At 46.4% G+C, this 13,127-nt stretch overlaps 1 protein-coding gene across 16 annotated transcripts in view; it reads left to right on the top strand.

Moving 5' to 3' along the window:
- The window catches only part of SEC31A (SEC31 homolog A, COPII coat complex component), a 39,832-nt gene that overhangs the window by 14,563 nt on the left and 12,142 nt on the right, over positions 1-13,127 (top strand). For 12 of the 16 annotated variants that reach the window (XM_082760134.1, XM_082760132.1, XM_082760131.1 and 9 more), the window contains 9 exons: positions 392-466; positions 2,654-2,704; positions 3,507-3,584; positions 5,950-6,025; positions 6,702-6,880; positions 8,387-8,513; positions 9,275-9,420; positions 10,850-11,023; positions 11,302-11,475. In XM_082760134.1, coding sequence (XP_082616260.1) covers positions 392-466; positions 2,654-2,704; positions 3,507-3,584; positions 5,950-6,025; positions 6,702-6,880; positions 8,387-8,513; positions 9,275-9,420; positions 10,850-11,023; positions 11,302-11,475 — 1,080 coding nt within the window. The remainder of the gene's footprint in view (positions 1-391; positions 467-2,653; positions 2,705-3,506; positions 3,585-5,949; positions 6,026-6,701; positions 6,881-8,386; positions 8,514-9,274; positions 9,421-10,849; positions 11,024-11,301; positions 11,476-13,127) is intronic. The other 4 variants (XM_082760135.1, XM_082760128.1, XM_082760124.1 and 1 more) reach the window with 1 other exon arrangement.

Here is a 13,127-nt window from a genome sequence, read left to right as displayed (position 1 = left end):
CTACTTAAGCTCTGTTGGTGTAGGGGTGGCTCAACAGAAGAATGAGGGTCCCAGGGTCAGGGCCCTTGGGACACCATAGGAGAAGCCACAGCTTGCCAAAGGTGTTCTGTGTTTTAGTCATCCCCTATCACTGCATCTTTGTGCCTGCTTTTCACTGTTTGCTGTGAATATTTAGAGGTTCCTGGGTGAAGCAGATTTGCAGGCAGTTAACCTCCATTAACCAAATTGAAGCCTTGCTTACCTGCTCAGCTGTCCAGCTCACTGAAACCTTTCTCATTTTTTTATGTCTTTTTTTTCCCTCTCAGTCACTGTCCCAGTCAAGTGAAAAGCCAGCTGGGTGAGGGTGTGGAATTGATGAATTGAAATGTATTCTTTATAACTTTTATTTAAGGTGAATTTTGAAGAAGATTCACGTGCTAAATACCTTGAGCTGTTGGGATACAGGAAAGACGATCTGAGGAATAAGGTAAATGTGCCTGGAAGCTGGGCTTAAACGCTTTGCTGTTGATGGCTGTATCTGCCAAGTACAATCGATGTAATCATTTACATGTGGGACTGCAGGAGCCTCTGCCAGTAATCCACAAGCTGTTCCATACGTGAAACTTTTTTATACAAGGCTGTTTTCAGTGTGTTTCTCATCAGACAGTGTTTGTCAGCGCTGCAGCTTTCCAAATAGCTGTAAGACCAGTGGTGCTCGGTCCTCTGTGTAAACAAGGCGGACGTGAATATTTGTGTTATTTGAGGAATTCCTTTGTTCCAGGGGGTACTAGAAACCTTGAGTAATTCTGGTATTTTTACAGCACTTGCGGTTTCCTTTGGGTTTTATTAGCTATGTCATCTTGCAATATGGTTGTACAATAAGAATTTCAAAGCACCCGACATACTTCTGAGGCCTGTTTACATCTGAGTGTCCCTTGCTGATGGGAAATTTTCACCCATCCAAAGCTTTGATATTTGTTGTTACAGTTTGTGTGATTTTGTTGATATGTGACATCTTGATTTTGCAGTATCACTGAATCTCATCTGGTTTTAGGCTTTCTGGTTGAAGAACATGCAAGCACTCTTCAGTGTTTCATTAACTACTTTGCTAACCTTGGATAGTCCCTTTTTGTGGGGGGTGACTTTTGGTTTTAGGAAAAAAGAAAACAAAGATCACACATGACTACATTTGGAACGGCAAACTGGGTTTCAGGAAGCAGTTTGTACATCTTAGGAGTTACCTTGGTTATCTTAGTGGTACAGAGGGATACTTGCTGTGAGTTTTGGCTCCTAGCTGCTGGCAGTGCTGTACCTAGGAACTGTCTAATGCTTTATCAGTTCTGATTCAGTAGATATTTAAGTGTGTGACTCATTTCTGTTGTATCAATCTAATGTTTGTTTTGAAAGAGTGGCTCTGAAAATGGCATCATGTTTATGAATTAAATGGCTTCCGGGCCAAACTCATTATGATTAGCAAAAACATTACGTTATCTGTCACAGTTTGTCCTCAGCATCTAGATTTTTGTAGCGTGACTCAAAGACAAGCACAAGACAAATCCTGTCTTCTGAAAGCAGCTTGCAGTTAAAATGCTCAGGTGCAACTTGGTCCTGCTCCCGCAGAGGGAGCAGTGGTGGTACTGTGGGGGCAGACGGGAGTCCCCCACCACTGCTGCTCTTGGGTTGATGGGCATTGCCCATGGGGAAGAGCTGGACGTGACTGAATCGAGCGGCCTGAGATGTTGGACTTAGCCTATCGTTTTCCTGAATCACAACTTGCTTTTCATCTTACTGATAGAGCAGGAAAAGCTTAAAAAAATAAAATACAGCCAGTGACTTTGGCTTCTTGGAATCAGTTAGTAAGAACATGGTGTTGTGTTTTATTATTTTGAAAGGCTGGGATTGTTATATGTGAGCCAAAAACTGGTTTTCTCCTTCCGATTGTATACTAATGATTAAAAATGAAAATTATCCCTAGCTATTTGACCTTTTTTTTTTTTTTTTTTTTTTTTTTTTGTGAAAACCAGCCTGTGGGGGTAAAACACAACTTGCTAAATTCAAGGCGATAGATGATAATAAGCAGCATTACTAAATCCAGGCTTCTAGACGCCCAACTAATGTGGGGGTTTTTGCGTGTGTTTTAAATTCTGCACATGAAATTGGCATTTTGAGGGCCTCAAAATTAATCTGGAGTCTTGATTTGCCTTTAAAAGCAGTAAAAGCTGGGGATTTAACTCCTCTATACCTTAGAAAGTTCTACCCCGAGGCCATACGCCTGCTGTGCTTGAAACCACAGCTTCCTGACCAGTTCCCTGTTCCAGCAAGGTTGTCACCGTTTCCTTTTCCCTAATCAGTGCAGACAGAGGGTTTTTTCTTGTATGTTCTGACAGTGTTTTTATTACTGTGGTTTCCAGCAGCTCTAGTGAGGTTTGAGGCCCTCGAGTTAACAATTAAACCTTTAAAGGCATAGAGAAGTTGTTGTTTCCACCAGAGCTTGGGGTACGCAGGGCTTAGCAGTAAATCCATCGCCAGGCTGGGGAAGGAAATGGCTCTAGCTTCGTGCTAACTGTTGTGCAAGCAGCAGAGTAGCCACGTTTGCCAGTTGGAGAGATTGGTGGGAAGTCTGTCCCTAGAATAAACGTGCACTTACTTAATAAATCTTGGTTGTTCTTTTTAGATTACGTCAGCTCTGAATAAAGAGGGTCGTGCAGATGGTGAATTGGGAGAGGTAAGCAAAGACGTACGTGTTAACTCCTCGTGTAGTTTTATAACGCCATCGTAATGTGCAAAGGAAGAATAACTTTCCTTTCTGCTTGGTGACTGTCCCAGACAGAGCAAGTCAGAAATAAGTCAGCACAGGACAATTCCCTACATTCAGTAGGATGAAGGTACCTGTGGAGAACGCAGGACTGCTTTCCTCCACTCAAACCTCCTCCTGTTTACTAACGATGGGCTGTCAGTCACAGGTTTTGGTGAAAGGTCTCAGTCATGTCCCCATACTTTCTCCTTTTGCTGCCCACATCCCACCCACCGTTGCACTTTGCTGTCCCTGAGGTAGGACAGAGCCTTACTGCTTGGCAGCTGGTGTCAAGAACAGCACCTTCCCCGGGCTTAAAAAAATAAATAAATAAAAACAGGACCAAGAGTTGGCTCTGTAACGCTGCACTGCCTGGCAGATGCTCATCGTGCAGGCACTGCCTGTAGTAACAGCCTGAGTCCACCGTGGGGAGTGCTTATTCTTGTGCCCTACGCATCCTGGATGTCATCTGTTGTGGCCTAAGGGGGAAAAAAAGATTTGCTGCACGTTCTCAGAGTGTTTAAGATTGAAAGATACTGTGCAGTAGTAAAGAGCAAGGAAATAGAGGCCTCTGCCACGTTTGTCATATTTGTGTGTGTGCTGCCAATGTGTTTTGCTGCTTTGCAGACTGGCTCTGACTATCGGTTGGAAGGTGGCTGTGCTCTGCAGCGCAGAGTATTTCTTTCTCTTCTGCTGGCTCTTTTTATTTTATGGCATCTTCTCTCTGCTGAAGGCTCCCACAGAATCTGATGCATCTGTACCGAACGAGAGGGATGAAGGCCAGGCTGCAGAGGAGCCGTTCTTGGGAGAGGTATCTGTCGTCCTCTAGACTAACCCTGGTGGCCTACTGCATATTTACTTCACCACTGTGAAGAGCATTTCATCTTGTTGCCTTTTTCTGCTGCCGAGTATTTCTGGAAATACAAGAAGTTACTGAGAATGAGGAAAATGCGGGCTCTTGTTAAGTTCCACGGGGTTTTCTCATCAGTTGCAGCTGTCACGCAGACAGGTTTTGGTCGCAGTGAAGAATGTGTTCATTACCTAACAGTGCAGTTAGCACCAGACCCAAGGACCATCATCTGCCATAATTTTTACTCTGACACTCAGCTAACACATACTAAATGATCTGCCACAACTCTCATGCATTCCTCTTTTTTTTTTTTTTTTTTTTTTGTCTTTGATCACTGCTTTCTTCTTTTCCTCTGGCTGATAAGTTACTGAGCAGTCAACTTATTACTGCTCTGCTTCTAGACAGAGCCCTTTACAGAGATGTAGCTGTGATACTGGGGGAAAAGGGGAAATACTAGTTGCTTCCACTGGGTGCCAGCCCATTTGCACCTGAACAGGGAGTATCAGTCTTCAGTAGTTAGCTCTTAACTCTGTTGCAACAGTTTGGTCAGTTTTTTTGTGGGCATTTTGTCCTCCACAACAGTGCTTCCTGCAGCTTTTTGTTTGCTTCTGCCTGTCTGAACAGCGCTGTTTCCATGTACAGGTCTGTGATTTGAATGAAGGACCCAGCCTGTGTTGCATGTGGTTAACAGCAGTGAAAATACCCACCTCCCTCGTAGGGTAGAATTTGAGCTGTTAGCCCAGCAGTGTTGATTTGCAGCGTTGCATCAGCTTCCCAGTGGAGTTAAACTTGTCTGGGGCCTGTCTGTAGTTGTCTGTGATGATGAGGATGGTGGTGAAGGGCTCACGTGTTGGAGCAGTGCAGCTGTCAACTCCACGTAACAGCGTGTTAAGGACCCCAGAATGGAGCTGCCTTTAGCTCTGGTGTGCTTGGTTGTTAGTTTATAGGTCTGTAGCGGTGAATACACACACACATTTTCACTGTATGTGATTTACAAGATACCTCACAACCAATCTCTTCTAAGAGAAACTTCCTGGCCAAACCCACCCGTAGCCTGACGGCATGGCTGGTAAATATTTGTGAGGTTGGCCTGGAGCCACGGGTGCTGCACGAGGGAGGGCTGTCACATCCATGAAGTGAATGGGCCCAGCCACAACACGCTCTCAGCTGATATCAACCATGCGTCACGCAACATCTGACAGCAAATTAATTTTGCAGACTGCCTGTCTCATGAGCCAAACATAGCACTTGTTGCAGTTTTGCCTCCCTGCTCCAAATGCTCTGTCAGCTGTGTGCCTGTTGTTCATCCTCTCCAGTACTGTTCCTCAAATCAGCGTGTAAGCAGGGCGTTCTTACCGGGCCTTTCCTCTTCAGCTTCCACTGCATCTACTGGCACGCTGACTTATGGCAGAGACCATTTTTTGCACAATTTATGGTGGAGAGAGACTTGGTTTTGGTATTGTAAATTGAGGAGAGGTGTTGAAAATCCCCAGATTGAAAAGTTTGCCAATAATGACCTCCCTCTTAATTCCTGGGGGAGCCTTACACAAGCTTCCATCTGCTGAGCACTCTTGTGCTCACTGATCCAGCAGAGTCCTTAAGCCTGTGCAGAGCACTCTGAACTTCCATGTTCAAAGTGAAGCACGCGTTCATGTGCTTGTTAAACTGGGGGGTGTGCCTAATGCAGGTGTTTGGAGGATGAGCTGAAACCCTACATGGAGCAAAATGAAACCTGTGCAGTGTTAGGGGAGGCTCTTCTTGGTTAGGACTGGAGGTGGAGTAGGAAGGAAAGGAGAATATCTGATTTTGTGGTTGTTTTGCTTTGAGAGGGCTGTGTGTGTGTGGGCAGGGTGCACCTGTGCAGAGCAGTACCCAGGATCCAGGTGTCTGCCTGGTGGTTTTTGTGGTCGCCAGGTAGGCATACTTAGGCTTGTCTAAGCCTTCAGTGGTGGTAAATCTGGGGGTTTCGCTGCTTTTTTCCCCTTTGCATCTGTTGTAAAAATAAATGGTGTGGTCAGAGAGATTGGAGCTTTTGTAATGCTGCATTTACATACACTAGAGATCTTTTGATAAGCACACTGTGAGAAGTCTTGACTTAGGAGCTGATTTGGTGCAGGCACTGGGAGAAGTTGATTCCATGTGCTGAAGCAGTTTTATAACAAATGACAGGTAATAACGTTCTCTCCTTCAAAACTAATGACTTCTTAGGGAACTGGCAGGTGAAGTTACCTTAACTTCTAGTGCAAGAGCCATGTTGTTTAAAGATGCGTGTATGCATTCCAAATGTGTGCATAATCTCAAAAACCTTGCTTTTTCTTTCTCTTAGAGGGTTAAAGACAATAAGCAAGAAACTGAAGATTTGGGATCTGCGAAGAAGACATTCAACATCTCTGTCAGTGGAGGTAAAAAAAAAAAAAAAAAAAGTGGAGGTATCAATTCCATTGTGTGTGCTGATGTTTATAAATAATAATGTTGCTACTGGTGTTCCAGTGAGAAGGAAACTTCTGCACAGATTAGGAAGGATTATCATGACTGGCCTCTGTTACTCCATTCATTGTACAGCAGTCTCGAGACTCCTGCAAATACCGCTTTAATGCGGGGAAGGAAGTGTAAAGCACTCCTGTACCCCACTGCTGTAATGTGGCTACTGTGAGAGGGATTACAGTTACCATAAAAGCATGCGCCTGGTCAGGCATGAAGCGTGTTAACCTCCCTGTTTGTAAAGAAACTTAGAGGAGATCCTGAGTAACACAGAAGCCATCCAAACCCTGTCAAGGTTTGACTTTGTTTCCAGTAATGCATGCATGGGAGTTGTTTCAGAGGTTGTTTAGAAAAGTGCTGCCTATGAGGTACGAGCATATTGCTCTGCAGCAAGGTAAGTGATGCTTGGCAGTGTCCCACCTGGTCATCCTGTGACCACAGTGTGACTGGAGATGAACCTGGAGCATCCCTCTGAGTGCCTGCAGGCTGCTTTGCAGAGGAAGTTGTGCAGCGTTGTAGAGCGGGACTGAATCACCAGCTGTTGCATTTCTAGGTGACTCTTCTGCCGTGGTCTGACCAGGCACTGCTCTCTTGCAGATGTGGATGGCTTGATTACCCAAGCTTTGCTGACTGGTAACTTTGAGAGCGCAGTAGATCTCTGCTTGCACGATAACCGCATGGCTGATGCCATTATCCTGGCCATCGCAGGCGGACAAGAGCTGCTTTCTAGGACACAGGAAAAGTACTTTGTGAAGATGCAGAGCAAAATCACCAGGGTATGTATTTTCAGCTAAGAAACAACCTGCATCTAGACTCTTGACAACCCCCTTTTCACCTTAGAAGTTTTCTTGCTATCTCACAGGTTTGTTGCTGTGGGAAGCTAACATGTATTCCAGTTTTCCACAATGTCTTGGAGCAAAAAGATTTTCTTTAATATTTGATTGATAAGGAGGGAAGAGGCACAGTGCATGGATATCACTAAAGTGTTCTTTGCCTTGTTTCCAGTGTCTCTGAGATACATGTACAGTAGTAGATTCACACTGATAAATATTTTAAACAGTGTACTCTTCAGTCTCTGACATGTTTTCAGGTGCTGTGCAGGATCTGTGCTCAGTGCCAGTAGCTTTAAGTAATGCTTGGGATCAATCTGAACAGATTTTGCTGATGCTTTGTTTCGCTGTGTGCACAGAAGGTAGCTAAGTCGATACGAGGTAATCTCGGCACGCTGCTGCTGTGTGCAGGAGACAGCATGTTAGGGCCAGCCAGGTATTGATTCTTGTCAGCTTTCTGCCATGCTGGGGACTGCTGACACTGCTCTTCTAAATCTTCATTTGTGAGTACTGACACGACTAGCAAAAGAAGGATGAGATGGGAGAAGTGACCTTAGAAGAGCACAGGACGGTGTCTAGCAAGGATGGCTGCTTTTACAGGAGGAGAGAAGGTTCCTGTTAATCTTCAGCAGTCCAGTGGCAAAGAAAGATATTTGATGCAGTAGCGGGAGGCGGCCTCTAACCGGGCAGCTGCTGAAGTAGTTTCCTGGAGCAGAACTGACTGCCATGCAGCACAGCACGGTCATTTGGGGAGTTAGAGCACCCAGCCTCACGAGCTGCAGCCAGCCCGCAGGTGGAATTTTGTTGGTCACCATCTGTGAGCCAGTTTGAGGTGGCAATGGTTTGCATTTCTAGTATGACAGGAGGAGAATCTCAAGTATTAGCACTTGGCAGGGTTTCTTCCCCAAGCTTCTTTGCTGCATTTGGTCTAAACAAAAGAAAACTTGGTACCTGGATTGGGAAATGTGTGCTTTACTGAGTTGATCCTTTAGAGAAAGGTGTTTTTATGGAGAGCTGACCAGTTATCTCTGCCTGTGCTAACAAGTGGGCCATGACCTTGTCGTTACAACCTTGTAGTTGTTGTTCAGGTGGTGGTGTTTCTTTTCTGGCCCGAGCTGCGCCCTTAGTGCTTGTTCAGCTGTTTCCAAGCTTGAACTCTTGGCATGACAAGGGCATTGTTCACTAGACTGAAGCGCAGCTGCCAAGCCTGTCTTTTGTTTGAAGCAGAATAACTGGAGACGGAGTTTGAGACAGAAGAAACTGGAATTTCACTTTCAGGGGTTGTGGGCAGACAGCCTGTGTGCATGAGGGAAGGCTCAGGTTACCACAGCCAGCTCAGGTGCAGTGGGAATAAGTCAATCAGTAGACAGAAATTACACTGTACTGGGGGGAAAAAAAAAAAAAGGAAATCCTACCAAGATCTTAACTGTGGTCTCTCTCCTTTGGCCCCAGCTCATCACTGCAGTTGTAACAAAGAACTGGAAGGAGATCGTGCAGTCTTGTGATCTGCAGAATTGGAGAGAGGCTTTGGCTGCTGTGCTCACTTACGCCAGGCCGGATGAGTTTGCAGCCCTTTGTGGTAAGGATGCTTTACAGACCAATGACACTTATCCCACTTGCTGCAGAAACTACGCTTTGCCACTGTTTTTTCCCTTCAGGTAAATTATTGTAATGCCTCACTAGCTGCTTTGATGGGTCATGCAGTTCTTCAGTACCATTGCAGAGGAGGAGAGGAACCTCTGGGGTTCTGTATTTATTGTATGTTCCCTGTTTTTCTGGGCCCAGAGTGGACACCTCCTAGCAGCTGTGTGTGTGCACTGTACAATCCATGAGGAAGTTTTATTGCCAATACTTACATGTCCGATGCTTGTGTGCCTCTCAGATGTCAGCCACGGTGTCTGCTGAGCTGTGCAGATGTGTTTCAGCACACACATAAGCCCTGAGTATTTTGACAGCTTTGCTCGCAGTCCCTTGGCAGTCATGTACTCACTGTTCTGAGTGAGGATCTGCAAAAAGCAGGTGATAGAGAGGATGGTGATGCCCCAGCCTCTTGTCCTCTGTCATGTCAGCTAGTGGACTGTCCTCTCTGATGTGTTTCTGGTTTGTAGGCGCTTGGCAAGTCCTTGCTGCCACAACATGAGCTTCCCTCTGAGGTGACCTGTGCTGAACGCTGGAGTACATGTACATGTATGTCCTCACAGATGGAGCCCAGAGGCAATATTTCTTCTCATGGTGCTAAGGAGATGCACAACAGGTGTTGACAGCTTCCTGTGCCCCAGTAGCAATGGGGAGATCTGTGAGGTGGTTAACAGGCATCGTCTTTGCTCCTGTTTTCCTTAGATCTCCTGGGCAACAGGCTGGAGAGCGAGGGGGACAGCCTTCTGCAGACGCAGGCCTGTCTCTGTTACATCTGTGCCGGCAATGTGGAAAAGCTTGTTGCCTGCTGGACCAAAGCTCAGGATGGAAACAGCCCCTTGTCCCTTCAGGTTGGTATTGCTGTGAAGAAAGAGGTTGGAAGTAACAGATGGGGATTCTATGGTGTTCAAATCAAATGACCTGTGTGGAGTTTTGATGAAGAGAGCTGCTTATCTATCAAGATGCAAAACTTTTGCTTCTGGAATGGGTGGTTTTAGTAGAAACGACAAGTATATGTGGTATCAGAAATTACTTGGTGAAACACAAAGGCCGTGGGGTCTGTTCTGTTCTTTGTGGGGTCGGGCTAACATGCCTTCTGTATAAGAGGCCCGTGGGAAGTCTGAGGGCCTAGAGTGTGTTTGTAAAGAAGTGGCTTGGAATGGTCACATCTTCTGCAATCGGTGTGTACTTCTACATTTTTGCTTCTGGAATATATGGCTTAAATATTAAGGGGGAGAAATCTAATAAATATGATTTAAATGTAGAGAAAAACCGTGGGAGGGTTCTCATGAACGTTGTCTCTGGGGGTTTGCATATACGAGGTTTGGTTTCCAGCAGAGAAATGCATCGCATACAGCAAATATCTTGGGGGAATAGGAGGATTGATGACAGTGAAATGAAGCAATTATTGAGTAATTTATTTTATAGTGTAATCTTAGTTTCTTTCATCTGTTCAGGGCCTTTGAAGGACAAGTTTTAGAAAGTACTCAAAGTAATGCTACCTGTTCATGCTGAAATTCTCTATCTTTAGAAAATTGAAGGGACTGGAGTAATTTGGATATTACTTTATTTTTTTCTCCCCACTTGCAAAATGAAAAGTTCTTACCCATCTCTTCAGTGTGGTGGCTTTGTTAGACTTCTGTGTGAATTTACATTTTGATTCCATTGTTTTGTTCTCAGTAATATTGAAAAATAGCAGTCATAATTGGTGTGCTTGTTGTTAACTGTGGTAAGAAATGGCTAAAAAACCTAGAAGCTGGTGGGTTTTGTGATCGTTTTTTTACTTGCATTTTTCCTAATGAATCAGTACTTCAAAAAAGGCAAGTCTATTACTGCATAGTCAGTCAACACTCCAAATTAGTGAAGTATTGTTGAAATCCTTTGTGGTGCACTCTTTTAAATCCGTCATTAGATTTGAATGATGGCAAATGAATATTTGCAGTACCTTGCAATATAACATAGTTAGAGGAAGAAAATAGGAGAAGACGAGAAAACTACCAGGAACATGTTTCTGTAACTTAGCACTAGGTAGAAACCCCATCCCTGTGGTAGTTGGGGATGTACAAGGAAGGCAGGACAGGGAGCATTCCTCATGAATACTGGAAAAACTGTCCTCACAGTAACAGCCGGAAAGCCATAGACAAGTCTCCCAGTGCAAGTGTTGGTTGCTTTAGATTCAGGTGGTTAAGAACTGACTTAGTCAAATGCTGCAAACAGGTAAAAACAGGAACAGGTTGGCTCATGTTCTCATTTCTTGTTTCCTTTGTCCTGACCTCCTAGGATTTAATAGAGAAAGTCGTGATCCTGCGCAAGGCTGTGCAGCTCACCCAGGCCGTGGACCCGAATGCTGTGGGGGCCCTCCTGGCTGAGAAGATGAGCCAGTACGCCAACCTCCTGGCTGCCCAGGGCAGCATTGCTGCAGCTCTGACCTTCCTGCCCGCCAGCACCAACCAGGTATGTGGCCTCTGGGCTTCTTTGCTTTCTTTCGGTTTCCCCCCTTCCATCAGCTGGTATTAACAGGCAGGCTGGCTTGGGAGCGATGCAGCCTTGAGGTGGGAAGCAGGTGCAGGTTTCCCAGTGGCAGCAAGGCTGGCCCAGTAGCTGCCTTTCTCCTGCAGGAACGATGGATTGCAGTCCCGTAAAACAGAGCAGGCTTCTTGGAGGGAGCTCAGTGGGATGCACTGGGTGGTGGGCAGTGCACTTAACCTTCTTTCCTTGTCCTCTGTCCGCAGCCAAACATCGTGCTGCTACGGGACAGGCTTTGCAGAGCCCAAGGGGAGCTGCCAGCAAGACAGGAGGCCGTCAAGGCGCCGTACGACAGACAGCCCATGCCCAAAGGACGAGCTGGCGCTGTGGCAGGGCAGATGCAAGGGCCTCAGGCCCCAGCACAGCAGTATTACCAACAGGTAATTGGTTTTGGCAGTTGCTGCAAGACATCGTGCTTGGGTTCCGGAGCATGATGCAGAGGGCACTTTGTTTTCTGTTCTCTTGGGGCCACTCTGGGGCTCTAAGATGCACCTTCCAAGCAACCTGGGGGGCAAATGATAGGTGCTGCTCTTCAATCAGTGCGGATGCCTTGTTTATTCCTCATCTGAAAATACCCCTCACGCCTTGTCAAGCGGTCTGGGTTTGAGGATGAGTTTGAAAAGCCGTCCTGACCATGCTTAAGGGGAGTGTAGGTAGCATGGGCAGCAGGTGGGACGGTAGCAGGCCTGGGCTGAGCATCGGCTGTGCCAGAAGACAGAGCAGGTGAGTGTGGGACTCTGGGGCTGGGAGCTGTGCCGGGATGAAGAGGAGGACTGGGGAGGCAGGTGCCCTGGTTTTACCGGCAGGCTGAGGATGGTGCTCACCGGACTAGGAGGTGGGATTTCGGCCACAGCTTTTTGCAGAGCGGGGCTGCACTCACGGCGTGGCTCTTGGCCATGTGCAGAGGAGAGGGGTGCAGGCGCAGGCGTGTTGCCCAGTGCTGCGCTTGGAGCACAGAAAAATGGGGGCAGGATGGGAGAACGGCTGGGACGAGGTGGGGAGCTGGGCTTTGTTCTCTCCCTCTTAACAACTGGGGGTGCCTTCGCCTTCCCTTGCGGGCGTTAACAAGGCCGCCTTCTGAAGGGACAAAGCCTTCATCCCGTTTGTACAGCGGTACCTTGCTAACATAATTGTGTCTGATGTTAAACGTGTTGCTGCTAATGATGAACTCAGCTGTTCTGTGCTGCCTGTCTGACCTCCCTTCTGTAACCAATGAGCTGCACTGAGAAGCGATGCTACGCGTCCCTTGTGGCTGTGGAAAACAGCACCTTGCCTCTAGATGGCATGAGCTTAGCCATGCTTTTCACAGCACAGTCTCCTATTTCTCCTCCTGTCTCCCAAATGCCTCAAGCTATTATTTAAGAAGGCTGAGCACATGATTAAAAGCTTGCAAATATTGCAGGCCCTGGAGCACACTGTGAGAGGGATTTGCCCTCTGTGCTCTTGGCTTTGTGCTCAGCAGGAGCTACAGGAAGGGCTTGCAGCAGACAGGGCCGGCTCCAAAAGGTGCCCAGTGATCTGTTGGTGAACCAGAATGGAAACAAATTGCACACTTAAGCCTTATCTTCTGGTTGATTTTTTTTTTTTTCCCTTTTAAGCAAGTGGGTATATTTGACTTATGGAAAACGGACTCCACAATCAGTAAGACTGTACAGTAGGTGTGTTTATTCAGCTCTGGGCAGCACAGGGGTAGTCCTACCAAAGTCGTGCACACCTGATGCAGCAATTTGCCATGATTATATGCAGCAAAGAGCTACATGTGCTTGAAGTTTCACGGTGAGCCTGTACATATTCATAACCTGTCCTCACTTTGTATCAAAACTAGTTCCAAGGAGTCATTTCCATGAACTCCTCCCATCTGTGCTTACACAGTGTATCCTGGTGGTGGTCGTCGGGGGTCATAGGGATGAAGATTGATGACTCTTCCTCATCGCTGCCAGTTGACCTCTTGTCCTTGCTCCTTGGCTCTTGTCCATCCGCAGGGCCAATTTCCACCAGTTTAAGACAGGTTCACACTCTTATTAGGAGACTG

The sequence above is a fragment of the Aythya marila genome (assembly GCF_965140915.1).
Source record: "Aythya marila genome assembly, chromosome: 4".
NCBI lineage: Eukaryota > Metazoa > Chordata > Aves > Anseriformes > Anatidae > Aythya > Aythya marila.
The sequence above is the reverse complement of the archived record's forward strand: the minus strand, read 5'-3'. Positions and strand labels throughout refer to the sequence as shown.